The sequence below is a fragment of the Mustela lutreola genome, chromosome 5, assembly GCF_030435805.1.
Source record: "Mustela lutreola isolate mMusLut2 chromosome 5, mMusLut2.pri, whole genome shotgun sequence".
NCBI classification, from domain to species: Eukaryota; Metazoa; Chordata; class Mammalia; order Carnivora; family Mustelidae; genus Mustela; species Mustela lutreola.
The window spans coordinates 66592116-66617557 of NC_081294.1; the positions used below are offsets into that span (position 1 = coordinate 66592116).

Here is a 25442-nt window from a genome sequence, read left to right on the forward strand (position 1 = left end):
CATGACTAGTGTTAGGGTAGCATCAGACCCAAACCCAGACTTTTTTTTTTTTTTTAAGATTTTATTTACTTATTTATTTACTTACTTATTTATGAGAAAGAGCAAGAGGACAAGCAGGGGGAGTGGCAGAGTGAGAGGGAGAAGCAGGCTCCCCAGTAAGCAGGAAGCCTGAGGTAGGACTCCAGTCCAGGACCCTGGGATCATGACCTGTGTGGAAGCCACCCGGGCACCTTACAAACCCAGACTTCTGGTTTCAGATTCCTTATTTCCCTCTCTCGCACACCGTTCACTTATTTATTTAATGTGCATTATTGAGCACAGACTGTTTCAGGAACTGCTTTAAGTGTGTCACATTAGGTTAAGAAGGTTAATAATCTTTGCCTTTCGTTTTTTCAATTAAGAAAAAGAATGTACATGTACTAAATATTGTTGGGCAAAAAGTAACAGTAGCTGCTACCCTTTACCCACCCGCTTTTTATTTCTCCGGATGCAACTGCTGTTTTCTGGAAATTTTGGTAAATAACGCAAGTCCCCTGCCTGTCGCGTTTGTGAAGGGGGTTCCTTTCTGCAGTTGGGGATTGGACAGGACGACCTTGGTTGGCTCATCGCCACTCCGTGGGCGGCCACCGCGCAGGATAAGCGAGCTACACCTGGTAACGAGGATGCCGTTCTCGCGTGTAGGGCTGTGGAGTGGGAAGCATGACGGTGCTGCTGGACCTGCTCCCAGAGGGGCCGGGGCCGAGTACCCCGGTAGCAGCACCTCAGGGCCGAGGTACACAGACGAGTTTAACCTGCGTTCTCGGGAGGGGCGGGGCGCGGGGCGGGGCGGGGCCGGGCGCGACCCAGAGGCTCCTAGCGGGCGGGGCGGTGCGTGGTCGACGTGGCAGCCGCAGGGGCGTGCGCCTTCGGTGGCCATTTTGGAGGCGGGGACGCGCAGCGGTGAGCTCTTGCCGGCGTCTTCGCGGTCTTCTCCGAGCAGTAGTCTTAGCACCCCGAAGTCCTGTCCTGCACTTTCCAACTGCCACACATACGCTCTCTCGGGCCCCCAGGTAAGCGTCAGCCTGGCAGCGACGCAGGTGCTGACGGGCGGTGTTATGGGATGCGGGCGCCAACGGGCGCCGACCCCTCCAGGTGGGCGGGCCAGCGGGCAGCGCCGCGGGATGGTTAGGGTCGCTTCGGAGCCCCGCAGTGGAGTCCCGAGCGCAGGCTGTGCTAGCGTGTACAGTGCGGCCCGGCACGGGGACCCTTGGCCAGGCGAGCAGTCCCTGCCGCGCGTTTAGCACTATGGGTGCCGGTCCTGGGTCCGGTTCCCGTCCTTGGCTCCGGGGTACGGACCCAGCCTGGCGCCCCTGACCGTTTGGCTCCGCCTTCCAGCGCGCGGGCTGCCGAACGGGACGGGCGGCACAGGCGCCCGCTGACCTTAGCCCGGCCCGGCCTGGAGACGTGGCAGGGCCTGCGGGAAGGCCGCTGTCTCCGGGCACAGGATGCCGGCCGTTCCCGCCTTCTCCCGGCTCCTGGGTCCGTGCCCTGGGAATGGCAGTGGGAAGGAGTTTATTTTCCCCAGGTGCCCTGGCTTTTGCATTCTGCTCTTTGTTCGCCTTTGGGACCGGCTTCCGGCAAACTGGCAGGATAGCTCCTATCCTAGATGGGCAGAATTTATATTCATTTCTGCCTATCAGGGTAGGTATTTTTGAGTGACAACATGTACTTGCTTGGGAACATGACATTTTGGCGTTCCGGTCTTTCTGCTTTACAGCCATTCTTTCATTCAGTTAACGTTTATGGAAGTTTATTTTGGGGTCACAGCTGAGAATGCGTAGACAAAACTCTCACATCCTGCTTTGGCGTTCGTTGTTTGTTAGAGCACCAGTAATAACTGCTTTTAAGGCTTTTACTTTGATCAAAGCTGCATTATTCCATTTCTTTATTGTATTCTTATAAGTAGCCATTCACTTTGTATTAGAAAAACCATAATAGATGCAAATTCGAAGAGACTGAGGACTCAATTTTCTAAGCTATTTTTCATTACTTTCTTTAATGTTGACACCTTAATAACACTTCTTATGCTGAAAAGGTATGCACTAAAACCTTTACCAAGTCTGACACTTCACTGTAATCACAGTAGCTTTTCTTCAGTAAGAAGGCATAATGTTTATGTACACCGAATTTACCTAATAACCTCATTAAGCCACTTCTTAGTGTGTCTTTTAAAGACGGAAAGAAATTGACCCTTTTTTTGCAGGTTATAAGTTGTTTTCATTGCAGAGACTGTTTTGCCAACACATTCATTAATTTAGGGATTAAGATTATCTTTAAACAGGACTTCTACTGGCCATTGTGAGGATTTGGTAGCATCTGTAAGGAGGAGAACGGGGAGATGAAAAGAGGTGGCTTTGGCAGGGAGGGATCAAGTCCCCAGAAGGCTGTTTGTGTTCCAGTTTATCTCACTTTGGTGTTGAGGTACTGAGTGAAAAGATGCTTGCATCCCAGATCCCTGGTCTCGACTTAAATGCCATAGATATTTCCTCCACATTCACAACCAAACTCTTTCAAAGTGTTGTGTATTTCTACCTCACGTCCTCCTACTCAGTCCAATTAAAACTGGCTTCTAGCCCTGCTCTTTCCATGGAAACTGCTCTCCCTGTGTTCATATCTTCAGTTTGGAAAATCAATGACATTCTTTCAGATATCACAGTACTTTGGCATTTCTGCAGCATTACTGCTGCCCCTTCCTACCTTGGAACTTCTTTGGCTTTTGGACACCACCGTCTCCTGGTTTTCTCCTTTTTGGTCATTTCACTCTTCGCAAACTCACCTGCCAGGCATTTTTTCAAGGATTGGTTGGGTCATCTTTTCCTTTTCACTTGGTATTCTCTCCTTAGATAACCTTATCCCAGAACACGACTTTAGGACTCAGTAAACTGAAGAAACCTACACTTACGGCTAAACCACAGACTTCATCAGTGTCTCTATTTGGTTGTTTCAAGGAGCTTAAACTCGGTATGTCCAATTTTAAACAGCGCATAATGCCCCTTCCCAAAAAAGAAGACATCAAACCTCTTGACCTTTTCCCGTGTTCCCTGTCTTAGTGAATGCATGGCCATCTATACATTTGTGTAAGTCATGCCCCATCTCCAGTTTTTGAATCTACTCATTCTTCCTTATCTCCCCTGTCATCATATTAGTCTAGGCCAAAGCTTCTCACTCTTGCTACAATTGATATGTGGGGCCAGATAATTCATTCTTGTGAGGGTTTTCCTGTGCCCTGTGCGATTTTTAGTTGTATTCCTAGCCTTTACTTACTAGATACCAGTAGTCCCTCTAGTTCTGACAATGAAAAATGTCTCAGATGTTGTCCAATGACCTCTGGGTCCCTCCTCCCCTCCCTGCACTTTAGAGGCACTTGCCTTGGGTGTTATCAGTTCCTATATGAACTTCTCTCCTTCTTAATAGTCTCTCTGCATTTACTCTGACTGCCCTATATCCCAACCTGCATACTGTGGTCAGAGGAGTGTTTTCAGAACACAAATATGAATTGCCAAAAGCTGGAATTCGCCTAAATGTCCTTTACCAGACCAATAGATAAACTGTGGCACATGAGTAAAATGGAATACCATTCAGAAATTTTTTAAAAAACCCCAACCAGTGATACATCCAACAACTTGGATAGGTCTCAGGAGCATTATATTGACTGAAGAAAAAAAAAAAAAAGCCAGTCTCAGAATGTCATATGCTGTATGGTTCTATTTAGATAACATTCATTAAATGAGAAAATGATAGAGAACAGTCTCTTGCCACAGCCTGTGGTTAGTGGGAGGCTCTGACAAAGGAGCACCACAAAGGAGATTCTTTAGAATGATAGTGGAGTTGGTTACATGAGTCTTTGTGTGTGATGAAACTTCATGGAGCTACACACACAGACAGAAGCATACACATGTAAAAACAGGTGAAAACCCAAATAAAATCACTGGTTACTAGTACAGCACCAGTGTTAATTTCCTGGGTGTGATCACTCTACTGCAGTTAGGTAAGATGCTGTTGGTTGGAGAAGCTGGGGTTAGGATACTCAGGAACTCTGGTCTATTTTTGCATCTTTTTGCAAATCTAAAACTTCTTCAAAAAAGTTAGAAGGCAAATATGTCATCCCCAGCTTGAATGCTGTACGGTGCCTTTGTGTCCTTAAAAAATCCAACTCCTTGATGTGGTTTATAAGGTTCAACACGGTATGGGTTTTTGCCTGTGTCTCCAGTCTTCATCTTTTTTTCTGTTCCTTGTCACATGGGTTTTCTTGAATATGTCTTGTTCCCTCTACTTTACGCTTGTACACTTGGTGTATATTCACTTTTTCTGGAACCTTCCCTACTTCTTTCCCGTTGCCTAATGAAATTCTGCATCTTTTAGATCTCTGTTTATATGTGACTTCCTTTCCTCACTCAACTGAAAATCGTATTCCCCCTCAAATAGGATGGTGTTCTTACCCTCAGAGCACATAATTAAGGGTACAGTTCATTGGTGGTATTACTTGACCCTCTGCTGTACTGGACTGTAAGTATCTTGTTTGTCTTTGTTTACATTGTATGTCCAGAGGCACTGGTACAGTGCTTGGCTAGCAGTTGACTTTCATTGAGTATTTGTTAAATGACTGAACACATCAAAATCAAAACCAGAAGTTTTATTTAGAAGTTTTGATTTTATACTTGAGACAGACTTGAAGTTTTTAATTTTTAAGGAAGTTTTCCCATATTTGATAATCCATTTTTCTCTTAGGATCCTGCTATCTATTTAACATTTCTAAAATATGAGACATATCATTTAGCCATTACTACGTATGATTTTAAATGTGAACTAGAGGTGCTGGAAAGTGAGCACATTTCAGGTTTTTTTTTCATGTTAATAGAAATAGCCCATATATAATGTTCTATGGGAAAAGAAGAAGAAAAATAAATTAACATATTTTTTATTTTAAATGTATTAGTAACTAGAATGAAGATAAAAGTCTAACGTAGATTCATGTGGCAAAAAATTGTATTAGTGAGTTACTATTTGAAATTTATGAATAATATAAAATTATTTCTCAATTATAAGGTATGTGTATGAAAATGTTATGTGCACATTAAACATTGTCACAGACAATGTTTTTCTAGGAGTTTTGACAGAGCCTTTATCCAGAAATAAGTGGCATTATAAATTGTATAGACCTCTGTGTCTTGATGATTTTTTTCCTAAAATTATTCTTTGAAACTACACTTGATTACTGTGCAATATATGTTCCATTTCTCTATTTTTACAGTAAACCATAATTGAAGAAAAATGATGGAAGAGAGCGGAATAGAGACAACTCCGCCGGGGACTCCTCCACCACACCCCGCAGGCCTGGCTGCAGCTGCCTCAGCTTCCACCCCGCTGCCTTTAGGTACGTGGCGTCGCCAGCATCTGGTGTGGCTGGACGGTAGTAATGATGTTAACTTTCCTCAGAGTGGGTTATAAGAAAAATACATAGACGAAAACATTTCTGATTTTTCCCACGATGAAGGGAAGTGAACTTTTTTTATTGAAGCCCAAAGTTTGTTTTCCTTTGGGTAAACTTTTGTTCTCTATATTCATACTGACTACAGATCGTCATCTTAGGACAAAAGTATCCCAAAAAGCATGTGTTAGTTTTGTCTCATAGTCTTGTCACTTTGTGATGATCAGCCTACTGACCAAAATTTTGGAGTCACTTTGTAGGTTTTTATGCTAAAGGCATCAAGGGTGAAAAACAGCTCTATTTTCTTGGGTGGGGGGTGGGAAGCAAAATGAATGAAAACATAAAGATCTATTTACGAATAGGACTGTAACTTAATTTTATGTAACTGCTACTTTTAGTTAGGGGACTTGAAAGTCATTTGCACTTAGTCGTAGGTGTTGTATATTTTAAATAACACATTAAAGATAATTAATGGGTTATGGTCTGTTAAATTTTTAAATTTTGCAGTAAAAAAGTAACGAGATACTTTGAAAACTAAGTGAATGAAAAGCATTTCTAATTTTTGTGGGGTTTTTTCCTTCCCATCTTCCAGCTGCAACCAGTTCTTTCTCTTCTCCAAATGTGTCCTCCATACAGTCTTTGCCGCCACATGCGTACTCCACCCCTCAGCCGTCCCTCCCTCCCGTGAGGCCCTCGGCACCCTTGCCCTTCGTGCCGCCTTCACCGGTCCCTTCTGTTCCAGCTCTCACGACTTCTGTCCCACCTCCTGTCTCTCCACCACCTGCTGCTGCCTTCAGTAATCCTCCTCTGCCCCACTTCCCGGCTTCATCGTCTGCCCAAAGCACTCTTTTATCTGCACCCCCTTCTGGTCCTCCCACATCGGGATTTTCCGTTGGGGCAACTTACGACATTACAAGGGGACATGCAGGAAGAGCTCCCCAGACACCCCTGATGCCATCATTCTCCGCACCTCCGGTAACAGGTAATTCTCTTACTGATACTTTGAAATAAATGGCTACAGTTAATGTTTAAATACATTTTAAAATAATTGCTTTATTGGCAAATAATTTATATATCATACAATTTACCCTTACGTTAAAGTATATAATTCAGTAGTTGTCACAGTATTTACAGAGTTGTGCAGCCATCACTGTCATCAGTTATAGAACCTTTTAATCACCCCCGAAAGAAGCCCTCTACCTATTAGCAATTACTCCCCACTTGCTCCCGATGTTCACAGCCCCAAACAACCATTCATGAGCTTTGTGCCTCTATGAGTATACCTATTTTGGATTTTTCATATAAATAGAATCATACCATATATAGTCTTGTGACAAACTTCGTTCACTTAGTGTGTTTTTTTTGAAGATTTTATTTGAGAAAGCAAGTGAGCGAGCACATGAGTGTGGGAAGGGGTGAGGGAGAAGCACACTCACTGCTTAGCAGGGAGCCTGATGCGGGGCTCCATCCCAGGACCCTGAGATTGTTACTGGAGCCGAAGGCAGACATTTAACCTACTGAGTCAACCAGGCTCCCCTCAGGGTATTTTTAAGTTCATCCATGTTGTAGCATGTGTCTGTACTCTGTTTTTATGGGTCAGTATTCTGTAGTAGGGATTTTCCTTCCACGTTTTGTTTATTCATTTCATCCATTGATGAACTTCTGTGTTGTTTCTACTTTCTGATATTACACATACTGCTTTTATGAACATTTGTGTACAGGTTTTTGTGAAGACATATTTTCACGTCTCTTGGGTATATAACTAGGCATGGAATTGTTTGCTTTCAAGAAACTGCTAGACTGTTTTCCAAGGCATTTTTACCATTTCACTTTCTCTTCAGTACTGTTTGAGGGTTTCAGTATTGCTGCATTACTTTTTTTTTAAACTTTTTTCTTTTTTGCCGCTTTACTTTTAACTCATGTCTTTGATTTCTGGAGTTTTCTTTTCTCATGTTTTGATATTTACATTATCAAAATAAAGGTAATGTTACTAGTGATAAATTTTGTGTGTTGTAAAATGTAGAGTATGTATACTATATGTAGTGTCAGATAAAATTTTAAATACTTGTTCTAATATTTTGTATACTTACAGAGAGACAGCAAGGCGATATTTGAGAGTTTTTTTAAAAGCTTTACTTAAAAGGATGGTCCAGGGAGTAGGGAGTATTTTTATTTAGCCAGGTAAAAATTTAAAACCAAATAAAAGCTTCATGTGTGCCTTAAGTTTATGGTAATGGGCCATCTTCTTTTCTAAATCGGTTACACCTACTTTTCTAGCTTCCCTGGAATGATTGTTGGAAACCAGTATTAAAACTTCGTCCTTGGGACGCCTGGGTGGCACAGTTGGTTAAGCGGCTGCCTTCGGCTCAGGTCACGATCCCAGCGTCCTAGGATCGAGTCCCGCATCAGGCTCCTTGCTCGGCAGGGAGCCTGCTTCTCCCTCTGCCTCTGCCTTCCTCTCTGTCTGCCTGTGCTCACTCGCTCGCTCTCCCTCTATGCCTGACAAATAAATAAATAAAATCTTTAAAAAAAAAAAAAAAAAAAAAAAACTCCGTCCTTGTCATCCTTTGCCTGTTACATCTAGTTTTAGGAAAAGAAGTAATTTCGTTCTGATTTTTATTAATCCAACTTTGCTAATCTAGTTTTACTAATAAATTTTTTTGCATAGTATAGGCATTATGTCTATCTCTTTGAATATATGAATTTTCTTTTTTGAGTTAAAGTAGGGCATATAAAATAAATATTGTTACATGCTTTTATATGTTGGTCTTGGGTGCTCACATCAATTATTTTTATGCATTAAAGGGATTAGAATTACAGTTGTCCACATCCATGTGCTAAATAGGACCAACAGGGAGTACTTTTTGATACATATTTTGTCCTTTTTCAGGACACTTGGTTAAAAAGTCTACAGAAAGGGCAGGAAATTTCTTGAGAATTTTGTTTTGTTTGCATTTTATAAAGGTTTAGGTGATTCTTGGTGTGCATACCTCAGTCTTGAAATGCCTGAGTATGTATTTACATTATGTACTCCAAGAATCACCAAAACGTTTATAAAATATGAAAGCTATTTTGAGTACTCATCTCCTACAGTGTATCTTCTTTTCATAGAAAATCGCTTATGAAATGAATTATATATATTGGAAATTTTTGCCACATACCAGGTATTTTGCCAACTCCCATTACTCAGCAAGCCAGTTTGACATCTCTGGCCCAAGGACCAGGAACCACATCAGCCATTACGTTTCCAGAGGAACAAGAAGATCCTCGAGTTGGTAGAGGTCAGGATGAAGCATCTGCTGGTGGACTCTGGGGTTTTATTAAGGTAACGGGTATTGAGTTTGAAAGTTATACTGAACTTTTTAATTTCGAAACTATTAGATGTTCATTAGAATGATTTTGAAAGCGTAAAATGCTATAAAGAAAAAATAGTAATTCTTTTTATTCTTATTACCAGTTTTCTGTAGTTCTCAGTCTTTTTATGTGCGTATCTCTACAATTGTAATTTTTTAGATTACTCAAAATGGGTTAGTAACATGTGGATACTGTTTTGTATCTAGCATATATTAGGAACATCTTCCCAGTCATAAATATTCTGCAGAAATTTTTTTTTCCTTTATGGCTGTTTTTGCCCTGCATGCCATAGGGCATTTATTTCCTGTATTTTGCTAATGTAGTTTAGTATTCTGTAATAGTAATTTTTTTTTAAGATTTTATTTATTTATTTGACAGAGATTACAAATAGGCAGAGAGGCAGGCACAGAGAGAGGGGGGAAGCAGGCTCCCTGCTGAGCAGAGAGCCCAATGTGGGGCTCGATCCCAGGACCCTGAGACCGTGACCTGAGCCGAAGGCAGAGGCTTAACCCACTGAGCCACCCAGGCGCTCCTATTTTCCTTTTTTTTTTAATCCTTCTGTACCTTTTCAAGGTTTTCTTCATACAGGGATTACTACTACTTTCCCTGGTTAAGAGCATGTGTCAGTGTGTCTGTTAGCACTTGTATCCAACTCAACTCTACATGTCCTATAAATCATTCTTCTAATATTCTGCATAAGATTGGTCAACAGTTCTAAATATCAATATTAAGGATTCAGCTTTTCTCTGAACCACCTTGGCTCAGTGATTGGTTGGAAGAAGTGGAATGATGGCCTGTTAGCCAGGTGCCATCTCAGAAGCCACTGCTCCCCTGAAGTCTTTTTTACCACGGGAGAAGTAGAGCACAAGAAAGGAATACTCAGACCTGGTTCCTTCTGTTTAATAGTGTGGTTTTAAGAATTCAGAGGAATAGGGCTGAGTTAAAAGAGAAAATTTGGGAATAAACACAACAAATGGGAAGTAGAAAAAAATGTTAATAGAAGATAGCAGAGTAATATATATTAATAGGTAAATTTGGGGAGTAATGATGAGAAATGTTGATATTATTTTTTTCTTAGGGAGCGAAGTATGTGTTTATGGAGACAACTAATTATAGTTTTTATTTGGGACCTTGATGGATAGGTTTTGCCTAGTCTTTGTTATAAATAAAAAGATGTGAAATGAAATTAAAATATATACATACAAAGAAATAAGATGCATATATAGGGATACATGGGTATAATGAATACATATGAATATATACATCCATAAAATGAATACACGTATGTGTGTGTACATGGAATTCCTATGTCAGTGCTCCTCAGAATGTGGTCTGCACACTGCCATGGGTCTGTGAGAAAAAGAGAATGTGAGAGTGAGCCTTTTGAAAACTTAACAGCAATTTGACATTGCTGTAGCCTTGTTTTTCTTATATTTTACCAAATTACAAGTCTGTGATGTATCAGAAACATAAGAGTTTTCTTACACCATCAGGTGTTCTTTGCTTAGAATGGGTGTTTATGTGTTATTTTATCTTGTGCAGGGTGTGGCCGGAAATCCTATGGTGAAATCTGTGCTTGATAAAACAAAACATTCAGTAGAAAGCATGATTACAACGCTGGACCCCGGCATGGCTCCATATATCAGTATGTACTTAAGATAGAGCAGCGTCTGCCTGTGTTTTTAAAGTATATGCCTTTGTCAGGCTCTCACTCTTACTCTATAGTCTTGTAATCAGTGAAAATCCTATGTTGTAAGTTGCTTATAAGTCTTAGTATTATTAATTTATCTTTTTCTTAGTCACAAATTTTGAAAACACCATAGGATGAACTTTGGGAGGAGTGAGACCAATATGCATTAGTATACTAATTAGTATGCTTTAACTGTAAGTAGTATATTTTAATTGTAAATATGATTAGCGTTGCATTGTATGAATTTTCCTTTATTCACTAAGGACATTTGAAGTGATATTGGTTATATTTGATTTTGGTAAGTGTCCAATTATCTGTTTTAATTAAATGTGATTAGACTTAACCTGGGAATAATATTTTTAGAGGAAATTAATCTATTTATTAAGAATATCTGATTAATAGGTTTGGCGGGGGAGCTGTTTTAGCCACCCTTGAGTCCTCCTTCCCAAGAATTCTGTAGACATGACATAGGCATACATGTTGTCTGCCATTTAATTTTGAGTGTACCTGTCCACTATGTGAAGAAACAACTACTTTAATGGGATCCGTGGGCAATTATTAGTCATTCTGTTAAACATAGCACCTTGGAAGCCAAAGCTGTGCACTAGAACAGAGATTTTCAATAGCAATAAAAAATCAGTTGCTTTCAGCAGTCCTGATCCTGTTGGTAGTTTACAAACCAGTAAATGTCAAAGAACAAGATCTTTGTCCTTTATTATCAGAATTATCATTTATTAAGTGCTTGCTCTGCCAGACAGTACTTAGGAACTCTGCAAGCTAAGTATTTTCCTCAAGTTGTAGATGAGGAAGAGATGATCTCTCTGAGTTTGGGTTCAGAGAGATGATTATCCTCAGCCACACAGCTTGGTGGAGCTAGATTGAGCCCATGTTCAGTTTGTTTCTGCACTTAGCTACTTTGCTTCCCTGAAAGTAGAAAATCGATTTAAGTATCAAGTCAGCTGAATTGTTCTTATAACTGCCCGAGGATTTAGAAATTGGACTGTACCATAGATAAGACTTCCTATATTCATAATAATCGAGTTTGACATAATTCATACATCATATATATTTTTTTCTTCATGAGGTCTTTTTTTTTAAGACATTATTTATTAGAGGGGTGCGTGGGTGGCTCAGTGGGTTAAAGCCTCTGCCCTCGGCTCAGGTCATGATCCCAGGGTCCTGGGATCGAGCCCCGTATTGGGCTCTATGCTCAGCAGGGAGCCTGCTTCCCCCTCTCAGTCTGCCTCTCTGCCTACTTGTGATTTCTCTCTGTCAAATAAATAAATAAAATTAAAAAAAAAAAAAAGACATTATTTATTAGAGTGAGAGAGAGCACGAGACAGGAGGGTCAGAGGGAGAAGCAGAATCCCTAGTAGGTGGGGCATGTGCGACTTGATTCTGGGATTTGGGAATCATGACCTGAGTTGAAGGCAGATGCTTAACGGATTGAGCCACCCAGGCACCCGCCACAAGCCCATATTTTGAATGAGGGAAAGAAAGAAATTAGTATTTTTGGAGTCCTTGCTATTTTAATAGGTACTGTGTTAGACTGTGAAAGCAGTTATTTACTCCTTAGAACAAGCCCTATGAGGTGGCCGATACTTTGCTGTGAAGAAACAAGCTCAGTGACTTCACTGACGTAACAGAGCTAATGAAGTCAGGATTCAAACCCAAGGCTTTATCTCAGGCCAGTAGTCTGCCTGACATCAAGAAAAAGGCAAAAGGTGAAGGGGGTAGGATTCTGGGGGAAGGTACAAAATGAAATGCCTGTTAGTGAATATCATAACTTAACATATGATCTTGATCAGGTAACTGTAAAAAGCAGTAAAACTAATATGAAAAAGTTGACACCTTATTGACAGGCAGTGAAAGCAAGGCCATTCTGATGTGACAAAACTTGAATTAAAACCCAAGGTATTTTTAGAGAAATATTCTAGACATCATAACACTTCCAGAGATATCAAGAAAACACAAGAACTGTTAGAAATGGATTGTAACACAGTTTAGGTTCCTACATTCTTAGAATTACTTTTCCCATCATCATTAAAGGTGGCACTGCTTATTAACAAAAGGCCGGGCGCCTGGGTGGCTCAGTGGGTTAAGCGGCTGCCTTTGGCTCAGGTCATGATCTCAGGGTCCTGGGATTGAGTCCCACATCGGGCTCCTTGTTCCGTAGGGAGCCGGCTTCTCCCTCTGCCACTCTGTCTGCCTGTACTTGCTCGCGCTCTCTCTCTCTGACAAAGAAATAAATAAAATCTTTAAAATAAAATGCTCCGGGCGCCTGGGTGGCTCAGTGGGTTAAGCCGCTGCCTTCGGCTCAGGTCATGATCTCAGGGTCCTGGGATCGAGTCCCGCATCGGGCTGTCTGCTCAGCGGGGAGCCTGCGTCCTCCTCTCTCTCTCTCTCTCTCTCTCTGCCTGCCTCTCTGTCTACCTGTGATCTCTCTCTGTCAAATAAATAAATAAAAATCTTAAAAAAAAAATGCTCCTTTTTAAGTTGGGAAGATGGTAGTTTGGGTCTAAACACTTGTAATAAGATGCTATGAGATGAGGGGATGAAAATGTGTGTGATTGATCAGCTGTGTAGTGAAGAGGACTTTGGAGTTTGGCAGATACAGGTTTGAGTCCCGACATCATGGCTAAGTAAGTTGCTTTGTCATCTTGGACAAGGTATTATCAGTCTTAGTTTCCTCAGCTTATAAAAAAAGTTCATCATTTGTGTCTTGCGGTATTTTGTGAGGTTGGTAATAATTATATACTAAAATGTTAGTATATGGCATTTTTGCTTAAGAGAATTTTATTATTTTATTTTGGAATTAAAATTTTCTTTTGATCTTTGTAGAATCTGGAGGTGAACTGGATATTGTAGTGACCTCAAATAAAGAAGTAAAAGTTGCTGCTGTCCGAGATGCCTTCCAGGAGGTCTTTGGCTTAGCTGTGGTCATAGGGGAAGCTGGACAGTCCAATATTGCCCCACAGCCGGTAGGCTATGCAGCTGGATTAAAAGTGAGTAATACAATACCTTTTTTCAGCATAAAGAAACTGGCAGTTAATTTTTTCATAATTCTGGTGATAATCTTTGGTCTTTATGGAGCTAATGGGTTTTTACATTCTGAGGTATTGATCGTCTTGGTTTTTATTTTGACAACTGTTGTGTTACAACGATACAGGGTCAGGTTTGATGCTTGGGGCGGGGAGGAAACACATGCAGAGAATACAGAGAGTAGTTCAGAAGAAATCTTAATCGATTGCTAACCTGTAAGTCCTACTGAACTTAAACATTTTATACTGAAATTATAGTATTACTTGAATTCTCTAAGCTTTATATTACTATCACTGTTAATAATAATAATTTATACTTATGTATTTCTTCATGGTTTTGGAAACTCTTAACATATTTGAAATTTTCCAGAGTAGTAATGGGGCTCCAGTAGGCAGGTTCTAGATTGACCCTCTAAGTCTGCCTTTTCCCTTGTGCTTGCTGACGGGACTCAGCATTCTTCAGAGAGCTTTCCCTTGCTTCCTTGGCTTGATTCTTCCTTTCTCCATTCTTTTAATTCCCTTGTCTTAAAAGACCCAACTAGCTAGCACCTTTTAGGTATGTATTACACCTTTATATAACCAGAGTTTGCCAGGATCTCTCTCTCTCTTTTTTTTGGCCAGGATCTCTTTTAATAGAGACCTATTAAATCTTACTATCAGTAGTAATATCAAAAGGAGGGCACTGCCTTAGTTTTTCCATAGTGAGAGAAGAGGATCTTGTGATCAAGTCTATATATAATAAACTCTCCATAACAGGGACAGATGATAGGATAACTTACTTTAAAGAGAAATTTCATACAAGTGCATAGTGACACCACCACTTCAGTATTACACAGTTTGTCTTCTGGCCTGTTACTATTTAAAAATTTGTCCCATGTCTGCATAAAACCAGGCCAATTTCCAGTGAACTAGAACTGGTCCCCCCCAAACCAGTGAAGGTTAAAGTTCCAAGAATCCTGTCCTCCCATTTTATTTATCTATTTATTTATTTATTTATTACCACCAGTATATAGACACACAGGAACAAATGAACACTGAACCAGGTCATCAGCATACAAATATTTCTCCCGCTTTAAAAAGCATACAAAAGAAATTTTTAACAGATTTTTTTTTTACCTCCTCTTCTCATGATCTAATACCTTAATTTTTAGTTGCTTCTTTTTGCAGCAGAACTCCTCCACAAAGAATTGCCAGCATTTTATCTCTAGTTGTTCCCTGCATATTCTCTTACCCCTGGCTCCGTCAGGTGCTCAGCCTGACTCCTCGGAGAATGCTGTACAGATCAGCAGTGTTCCCCATCTTGTTTTGCCTGTCAGTGGCTTTTGAGACAGTTCTTATTCTTTATTGTTTCTTTCACTTCTGAAGCGCCACACTGTTTTTTTTCCCCCCGCCTCACTATTTGTTCACTCCTCTGTGTCGCCTCTTTTGGTTTCCCCTAATGATCCTGTCTTTACATTCCTTCCCTCGTGAGCTCATAGTGTCTCATGGCTTTAAATACCATCTGTGAGTGGACAGTTTCAAGTTTCTATCTCCAGCACTGGCCTCTCACCTAAACTAGATGCATGTTGAAGTTGTCTGAGTTCTCAATACCTTAAACTGAATGTCTCAAACTTATACTGTACCTAGCATCGATCTGCTTTTCTTTCCTCCAAGCCTGTTCCTTTAGCCTTGTCCATCTCTGTTCATTGATGGCAGTACTATCCTTCCTGTTTCTCAGGTGAGCCACCTTAGAGTCACCCATAACTTCTCTCTTTATCCATGTCTGGTTCTTCAGGAAATCTTAATTCATCCTCCACACTTGTTCACAGTGTGTCCAGCATCTGACTCCTCACATCACTGCGTCTCTCTCTGGAACCTTGACATTGCCTACTACGAGGCCATCCAATTTTAGTGTTATCTGATAAGGTAACTTTGTGGCCTTCTAGGTCATTCTGAACAGCGTAGACCGGTAATCCTTTTAAGTCATAGGTCAGAACATGTCACTTGTGTTTCAGCACTTTATATTTTACTCATTGTAAACCCACATTCCTTAGGGTGGCTTCCATGGCCCCAACACAGTCTGGCTGATGTGGTGTTTGTTTCCTCTCTGGCTGCTTCTCCAGCGGACCTTCCCATTGCCCACTCATGCCAGTCACGTTGTCTTCCTTCTGTTCTTCATACTTGGCTGGCATGCTCCTCTCTTAGCCTTTTCTCTAGCTCTTTCTTCTCTTTGGGACATTCTTCCCTCAAATATATACTTGGTTGACTTTCTAAACCTTCCTTAAGTCTTCACTCTAGTCTTCCTTGCATGGCGTGGTCTGTCCTCATTGCCTGCTGAGTACTACATTCCACACTTACATACCAAGATCACCCTTCCTCTCCTCTCTGTTTCCTTTCCTGTAGTACTCAGCACCTTCTCCTACACTGTGTCATTTAGTTTTATATTCGTGTTTTATGTTTTCCCATAGGAATTAAGGTCCTCAAGAGCAGGACCTTTCTTTTTGAGTCATGGATGTGAACTCTCAGATGTTCTTTAAAATGAGTATCTAGCAGTTTTATCAAAATTCCAAATGCTAAACTTCAGGGGTGCCTGGGTGGCTCAGTCAGTTATGCGGCTGCCTTCAGCTCAGGTCATGATCCCAGAGTCCTGGGATTGAGCCCCGCATCGGGCTCCCTGCTCAGTGGGGATCTGTTTCTCCCTCTACCCTTCCCCCCTGCTTGTGATCTATCATTCATGTTCTCTCTCAAATAAATAAAATCTTCAAATAAATTAATAAATTAAACCTTAAACACCAGAATTAAAAGTGCAGGAGTATGTTTTTAAAATTCTTTATTTTCGGGGCGCCTGGGTGGCTCAGTGGGTTAAGCCGCTGCCTTCGGCTCAGGTCATGATCTCAGGGTCCTGGGATCGAGTCCCACATCGGGCTCTCTGCTCAGCGGGGAGCCTGCTTCCTCCTCTCTCTCTCTGCCTGCCTCTCTGCCTGCTTGTGATTTCTCTCTGTCAAATAAAATAAATAAAATCTTTAAAAAAAAAATAAAATAAAATAAAATAAAATTCTTTATTTTCTCAAATAAACAGTCTAGTATGCAAAATACTTTCATTGTGAGGTTTGCTTTCACTTTTACTTTAACACCCTATCAGTTTCATGAGGAGAATAAAGATTTTTCATTTAATAGCACTCTAGTGGCCCATCCATTGTGATACCTTGATCAAACCTCCACAATCAATCAGTGATCTTCAGACTGTTCTAGAAGTACCTCTGTTGATACACAAAGATTTTACAAGCTGTAAAGAGACCCAGAGAGTTTTAAGGAACTCAGCTTCTTCAGCTTCCATATGTACTCTTGCCTAAAAATTTTCTGCCTGAATACTTACCTGTGGTTAATTAAGGTAACTTGTTCTCCTTTCCCATCTCCCCCTTACAAAGCCCACTTCGCTTCCTTTGGGAAATGAGACATACCTTGTATCCACTAAATATTCACATGATACATTGCCTCCAAACATAAAATACTCCCAAGTGTCATCGGAAGGAAGGGACAATTCAAAATAGTGTTTTTGATGTTGGGAATACAAATGACATAATGCCTGGGTAAAACCCTTTTGGAAGTCATGTGGCTTCCTTTTGTTTGTTCCCATCAAAAATAAAGAGGGGACCAGACTGAGTTGTCAGCTGATAGGTCATTAATTTTTGATGATAAATCACCCTGTGATATTTGGAGTATAATTCAAAATTTCACAGTTTTTAAAACAAGGGCCTTAAATATTTTGTTATAGTAAATATTATTACATAGAAGATACATAAAAATCATTAGGTGCTGTTCTTGTAAGGCTGAGATTTTTTCTGAAAGAAAAACCTCATCTTCTAGATCATACTTCAGTTATGTTGTGGTTTGACTACTGTCTGACAGATTCATTTGTGCTATTGGTTTTGCTCTTCAAATTCAGACATTTGGGTTTCTTTTCCATAATTTTTTTTAAAAGATTTTATTTATTTATTTATTTGATAGAGATCACAAGTAGGCAGAGAGGCAGGCAGAGAGAGAGAGCCTGCTGAGCAGAGAGCCCAATGCGGGGCTCGATTCCAGGACCCTGAGATCATGACCTGAGCCGAAGGCAGAGGGTTTAACCCACTGAGCCACGCAGGTGCCCCCTTTTCCATAATTTTTAATAAAAGCTTAAAATAAAAATTCATTAAAACTGATAACATGCATAGGAAAATCATTTATAAATTTATTAGTTTTTAATTCTTTTCAGAAACAGTAGAGGGAGCTAATGAGAAGAAAAATAATGTAGAATCCTAAAATATTAAAATTTCAATCCAGATTTTTTTACTCCCCTTCAGATTGTGTTTGAAGTGATTGGCTCTTTGAAGGAAAGCTGAAGTTTAAAGGAAATAAATCTACTATAATTAACGTTAGGAAGCCCTGAAACTTATGTGCCAGCCATTAATTTCATCAAAAAGCCTGTCATAGTTACCACCGCTGTTTTATAACTTATATTCATCAAAGATGTAGATAACATTTACATACACATTAGAAGCAGCATGGGATTTTGATTAAACAAAATTGCTTAGTATAAACTCTTAGAGTACAGGGTAAACTCTGGGGGCCTTTCTGTATCTTTCTTCTGTTCGAGATAATTACTTGAGTGTGGTTTGAAAACTATGTAATTCTTGATTCCTTACACTTCTGAAAATAAAGTTAAAATTTCATTCTCAAAATGAAAGGGCTAATCTTAAGTGTAAGGGCTAATCTTAAAGTGTCTATATTTGTGATTCCAGAAGATGCCACACTTAATTAACATCAGAGGAGAAGAGGCACATATAACCCTCACTTCATTTTTTTTATCCTGTGTTGTAGGATAGTAGAAAATGAACAAGCTTAGTTTCCTGGAAGCATCAGATCTAGGGCTATTTTGTTGCAGTGCTTAGCTGAGATATCTTCAAAGAGCCAGGAATGAATCTCCTAAATACCCCACTAATCCTATAATAGTTTTTACTGAATTAACATTTTTTTTTAAAGATTTTATTTATTTATTTGACAGACGGAGATCACAAGTAGGCAGAGAGGCAGGCAGAGAGAGAGAGGAGGAAGCAGGCTCCCTGCAGAGCAGAGAGCTCGATGTGGGGCTCTATCCCAGGACCCTGGGATCATGACCTGAGCTGAAGGCAGAGGCTTTAACCTACTGAGCCACCCAGGCGCCCCAACTAAATTAACATTTATTTAAACTTACTCATAACCAAATTTAACCATTACTGATTTCCTCTTGGGAGGAAAATGATTTAGGCAAATTTACATTATTCAGTGTAACATCTGTTAAATTTTCTTTCAAATTCAACAGCTGCCTCATTCACTGTTACTAGATTGACATCATTCAGATTCTTAACATAAGCGATACAAATTTTTAAGAAGGCCCTTATTTCTTACCTTTTGTTGGGTTAGACTGTGTGTGGTACTAGAGAGATAAAAGTAAGATAGTCAATATTAGTATAGCTTAATTCATACCTTCTTTCATCCTTCATAATTAAAAGCTAATGTCTTAAATTGGTTTATCCATTTTCATGCACTGGTCAGCTTCTCCTCTTTATTTCTGTTGTCTCTGAAATAAGTTTAGTTATCTCTAGAAGTGTCCTAGCTTTTGAAATTCTCATTTGATAAGGATTGACCACTTTTTCTTATTCACTACTTACCTCTGCTGTCCAGAGTAAAAGTAGGTTAATGTATTATCAATGGTAGTTTTATTCAAGAAAATAGAACACATTTTGTCTTGCTTTTTGAATACTTACTTTCACTTCCCTTATGAACACTGTTAATGAGGTGATTCAGATAAAGTAGTAAGTAGCAATTTTATTACAAAACTTGGAGTTTTCTACCATAAGAAATGTATTGATGATTTTGAGTTATCTGTACAGTGTTCTAGTCCCTCAGTTTTATTGCATATTAATAACTTTCTTAAATAAGTTTCAGTGCAATATACACGTTTGTAGTTAAAAATAAATCACCAGTCATTTTCATGCATATTTTAAGGCTATCTTTAAAGGAAGTAAGAAGCCAGAGAAAAAAATCCACTTTGATATGACTGCCTACCTAGATACCTCAAGAGAAAATTAAATAAAAACGACTAGGACTGAAAAAAGATTTTTGTCAGTAAGGTAGCCCTTAGCAGATCAACATTAAGAAGTACATAGTTGCATTATATTAGTAATGACCAATTAAAACATTAATACAAATGTCCTTTTATAGAGCAACCAAAATAATAGTGTATGTGGGAATATTTAGAATGTGTTGTATGAACTGTTAATACCAAGGGGCACATGATTGGATTATTTTTTTACTATTCTTTATACTTCCATATTTTTTGAATATTTACAGTGGGTGTATAGGTGTTCATGTGTAAATGTATTTGTGTAATATTGTATAATCATAAATTAGGATATTTGATACTGAATGATTAGAAATAGTCTCTAACCTCCATGGTTGTCATTCAGGGTGCCCAGGAACGGATAGACAGCTTGCGTCGAGCTGGAGTGATCCATGAAAAACAGACTGCTGTGTCAGTAGAAAACTTCATTGCAGAATTGCTACCTGACAAGTAAGATGCTTTTTTTTTTAATAACATAATAACAAATTTGCTTTCTTGTAGTGAGAACTCTCAGGATCTACTCTTTTAGCAATTTTCATATACACAATATAGTAGTATTAAGTGTAGTCACTGTGCTGTACATTTGATCCTCATGACTTAATAACTGAAAATTTCTATCTTCTAACCTGCTTCACTCATTTTAGTCGCCTCCGCCATCACCCTGCCAACCATCAGTCTGTCTTTGTGAGTTTCTTTTTTTTATTCCATGTAAAAGTGGGATTATATGGTATTTATTTTCTCTTTTTTCCCTTAGTATAATGCCCTGAAGGTCCATGCATACTGTTGGAAATGGCAAGATTTCCTTCGATTTCCATGGCTGAATAATGTAGTGTGTGTGTGTATGTGTGTGTTTATGCACACACATTTTCTTGATTCATTCTTTCATTGACAGGCACGTAGGTTGCTTCCATGTCTTGGTTATTGTCAGTAATGCTGCAGTGAACTGGGTGGGAGGTGCATATATATCTACAAGGTAGTGTTCTCATTTCCCTCCAATAAATACCCAGAAGTGGAATTGCTGGATCATATAGCTCATTTAATCTTTTGAGGAACTTACAGATTGTTTTCCATAGTGGCTGCACCAGTTTACTTTCTTATCAAGAACTTTTTTTTTCCTCCATATCTTTTCCAACACTTTTATTTTTTTACTTTTTGGTAGTAGCCATCCTAACAGGTGTTAAGGTAATATCTCATTTTGGTTTTGATTTGCATCTCCCTAATGAAGAGTGATGTTGAGCATCTTTTCATGTGTCTATTGGAAAACTTTCATGTGTCTTAGGAAAACTTTTCAGAGCCTCTGCTCATTTTTTAATTGGATTCTTTTTTTTGCTCTTAAGTTCTTTGAGTTTTTGATAGGTTTTAGATGTTAACACTTTCTGAGGTATGTGATTTGTGAATGTTTTCTCCCCTTCAGAAGGTTGCCTTTTCATTTTGTTGATGGTTTCCTTTGCTGTATAGAACCTTTTTAGTTTGATGTAGTCCTACTTAATGATTTTTGCCTTTGTTGCCTTTGCTTTTGGTGTCAAATCCAAAATATTATCACCAAGATTGGTATCAAACAACTTACACCATCGTCTAGAAATTTGGTTTGTGGTCTTAAGTTCAAGTCTTGAATCTATTTGAGTTACGTTTTGTGTATGGTGTAAGTACTCCAGTTTCCCCAACACCATGTATTGTACAGACTGTACTTTTCCCATTGTATATTCCTGGCAGTTTGGTGTAAACTAATTGGCCATATAGGTGTGGGTTTATTCCTCAGTTCTTTTTTCTGTTGGATTGATCTTTGTGTCTATTATTATGCCAATACCATACTATTTTGATGGGTATAGCTTTGTAATATAGTTCAAAATATAGTTTGAAATCAAAGAGTGTGACGCTGCTTCTTTCTCAAGATGGCTTTGGCTATTCAGGGTCTTGTTCCATACAAACTTGAGGGTTTGTATGTTCTGTTTCTGTGAAAAATGCCATTGGAATTTTTGTAGAGATTATATTGAATTTGTAGATTGCTTAATGAATACTGTGGATATTTTAACAATTTTAATTTTTTGAATCCCTCAATCTGGAATATTTTTTTCATATATTTGAGTTTTCAGTTTTTTCCATTAATGTCTTACATAGTTTTCAGAGTAGAGATTTTTCACCTTCTTGGTTAAATCTATTCCTCAGTGTTTTGTCACAGTGTTCTGTCATTCCTCAGTGTTTGGATGTGATTTTTAAGTGGTATTTTTTCTCTAAGTTTTCTTTTTGGTAGTTTATTAGTGTATAGATATGCAACAGATTTTGGCATATCTATACACTACAGATTTTGATTTTTTATTCTGCACTTTTACTGAATTCATTTATAAGTTCCAAGTTTTAGAGTTTTTATTTTGTTTACTTGTTTGTATTGTTTTTCCATATGTAGTATCATGTCATCTGAAAATAATCACAGGTTTTCTTCTTCCCTTCCAGTTTGGATCCCTTTTATTTGTTTTTCTTGCCTAATTGCTCTGGTAAGGATTTTCAGTACCATACTGAATAAAGGAAGTGGAAAGAGTGGGCATCTTTGTCTTGTTCCTGATCTTAGAGGAAACACTTTCAGCTTTTGATTGTTGAATGTGATACTAGCTATGGGCTTATCATATGTGGCCTTTATTATTTTGAGTACATTCTTTCTAAACCTGTTCAGAGAGTTTTTATCATTACCAGTAGTTGAATCACATGCTTTTTCTCTATATTATGAGATGATCTTAACGATTTTTGCCCTTGATTTTGTTATTGTGTTGTATCACGTTGGTCTATGGATGTGGAACCATCTCTACATCTCTAGAATAAACACTAAATGATGTGTATGATCCTTCTAATATATTGTTGAATTTGGCTTAATATTCTGTTGAAAATTTTTACTTATGTGTTTCTATGGAAATTGGCCTTTGATGCTCTCTTCTGTTGTGTCTTTGTCTGATTTTGGTATCAGGGTAATGCTGGCCTTGTAAAATGAGTTTGGAGGTGTCCCTTCTCTTTTTGTTTTGGAAGACTTTGAGAAGTGTTGGTAGTAATTTTTCTTTAAATGTTTGGTAGAGTTCACTAGTGAAGGGGTCTGGTTCTGACAGATGCCTGTTGGGAGGTTTTTGATTACTGACTAGAATCTCCTTACTAGAAATCAGTCTATTTTTGATTGATTTTTGATTTCTTCATGATTCAGTCTTGGTAGGTTATATGTTTCTAGAAATGTATCCATGTATTCTAGGTTATTTAGTTTGATGGCATATAATTATTCAGTAAGAGACTTATTTTGTCTATCTTACGAGCAGAATACAGTTAGTTCTGGGGTTACTGAGACTGAATATCTAGTTTAAAAATGTTTAGGTATTCAGTCTTTAACTATCCTATCATCTAACCAGCTGTGTCATCTCTGCTACCTAGGTTTCTCTTTTTTAATTATAAAATGGGAGATAATAATGTTTACATCTTAAGATTGGTGCTATTATATTTAGTGACTATATACACAATTTTAAGAGGATACAGTACTGTTTTGGCTGAGGTAATTGACCACCAGTAGCCAACATAATCATTCACATAGTTATTCAGCGTAATGGAAGGTATGGGAAACAGGGCCTGGTGCCAGTCATCAGGTTTGAGATCTGAGCAATGATGCTTATCTGTTTAGTTTGAAGGATATTCAGAGAATCGTATTCATTATGGTCTTTTCAGGGCTTTGTACTTTAGTTGGCTTTTTTATGGGAGAAATTATTTTTAAAATGCTGAATTTATTTATACTGAAAGAGCTTCCTAACTTTTGAAATCGATCTCTTTTGTAATCACATTTGGTTTTGTTATATTTTTTTGTTTATTTATTATTGAATAGCGTTGTGCCTGGGACTTATGGCTATAGTATATTAAAAATATTCTCCAGCTCTGAGAAGTTCTCCCAACTGCTGGCCAGTTGGGAGAAAATAATGTACACAGATGAACTGTTTTAAGTGACTGTATAAAATAGTGTATAATTTTTTGTAGGAAATATATGCAATTCAATGAGAAATAATTGAATGTAGAGGTAGCGTCAGATGAGATATGTGAGTGAGTGGGACTTGGACGGGATTGTGAAGAGTAGGTAAAATTTGGGTAAGTGACAAATATAGGACATTGTGAGTGGAGGAAGAGTTTGAAGATGATGAAGAGGTCAGTATAGTATACTGGGGTCAGTAGTTAAACTAGCTTTGCTGATCATTTGTTGGATTAGGAAATCAAGAAGCGATTTGGGACAGAGAGCTTTGAATGCTTTCCGTGTAAGCACCAAAGAGCCATCTAGTGATCATTATTTCATTTTTCCCTTATCTTAAGTTTTTACAATTCATTTATTGGTTATCTTAGAAATTAGTCTTTTAGTAAAAATTGTGACTTGGTAATACTGAACCACTTTTAGTATTCTTTACCCAACATCCCCTTCATCTTTTATGGTATTGTTTTCAGTTTTCTTAATTGTGCATACATTTTACACTCCTAAGGTATTAGTAGTGTTGTCCTTTACTGTCAGTATTCATTGATACTTATTCTCTGAATTCCTTCCTATAGTTTTGTTTTCCTTTCTGGGATCATTTTTCTTCTGTCTCAGGGACTTCCTTTGGTACTACATTGTAATGGAAGACTTTACCTACAAACTTTCTTAGCTACTGTTTGTCTGAAAAAAAATTTTTTTTTTAAGATGTCATTTATTTGAGAGAGTGAGCTTGAGCAGGGGTAAGGGTAAAGGGAGAGGGAAAAGCAGACTCCCAGCTGAGCACAGAACCCGACACGAGGCTCGATCCCAGGACCCCAAGATAATGACTCAAACTGAAGGCAGACACTTAACCAGCTGAGCCACCCACGTGCCTCTGAAGATACTTTTAATTCACATTTACTAAGGCTGTTTTTGCTGAATATACAAGTCTAGATTGGCCGTTCTTTTCATTTGGCACTTTACTTTTTCTTTAATCAAAATAAACTTGTGGTACAATGTTTTATTAGTTTGAGGTATATAACATAGTTATTAAACAATTCTGTACATTACAGAATGTTCACCGTAAGTGTAATTATCATCTCCACTTTACAAAATTATTATGGTGTTTGTGACTATTCTGTATGCTGTATTTTTGTCCCCCTGACTTATTTTATAACTGGAAGTTTGTACCTCTTAATCCCCTTCCCTATTTAGCCTGTCCTCCCACACCCTTCTCTTCTGGCAACCACCAGTTTATTGTCTTTCTGTTTGTTTGTTAATGTGTTTGGTTTTTTAGTTCCACATGTCTGTGAAATCGTATGATACTTGTCTTCCTGGGTCAGACTTATTTCACTTAGCATAATAGTCTCTAGGTCCATGTTGTTCCAAGTGGCAAGATGTCATTCTTTATGACTAATATTCCTCTGTGTGTGTGTGTCTGTCTGTCTGTCTCATATCTTAATCCATTCGTCTGTCAGTGTACATTTAGGTTGCTTCCCTAGCTTGGCTATTATGAATAATGCTGCAGTCAGCATACGGATGCAGGTATCTTTCTGAATTAGTATTTTTTTCTTTGGGTAAATACCCAGAGTGAAATTACTGGATGATAAGGTATTTCCATTTTTAATCTTTTGAGGAACCTCCATACTGTTTTCCACAGTGGCTGTATCACTTTACATTCCCACCAACAGTGCACAAAGGACCCTTTTTCTCTGCATCCTTGCCAATACTTGTTATTTATCTTTTTAAAATTTTAGTTATTCTGGCATTCTCTATGTGGTTTTGATTTGCATTTCTCTGATGATGAATTT

General features: G+C 38.7%; 1 protein-coding gene across 1 annotated transcript in view; it reads left to right on the top strand.

Annotated features, from left to right (window-relative positions):
- The first annotated feature begins 894 nt into the window (after positions 1-894).
- PRRC1 (proline rich coiled-coil 1) overlaps positions 895-25442 on the top strand; it is a 38023-nt gene continuing 13475 nt past the window's right edge. Inside the window, exons 1-7 of the mRNA XM_059174465.1 lie at positions 895-1049; positions 5291-5413; positions 6060-6449; positions 8632-8792; positions 10364-10466; positions 13353-13516; positions 20020-20123. Coding sequence (XP_059030448.1) covers positions 5311-5413; positions 6060-6449; positions 8632-8792; positions 10364-10466; positions 13353-13516; positions 20020-20123 — 1025 coding nt within the window. The 5' untranslated portion in view covers positions 895-1049; positions 5291-5310. The remainder of the gene's footprint in view (positions 1050-5290; positions 5414-6059; positions 6450-8631; positions 8793-10363; positions 10467-13352; positions 13517-20019; positions 20124-25442) is intronic.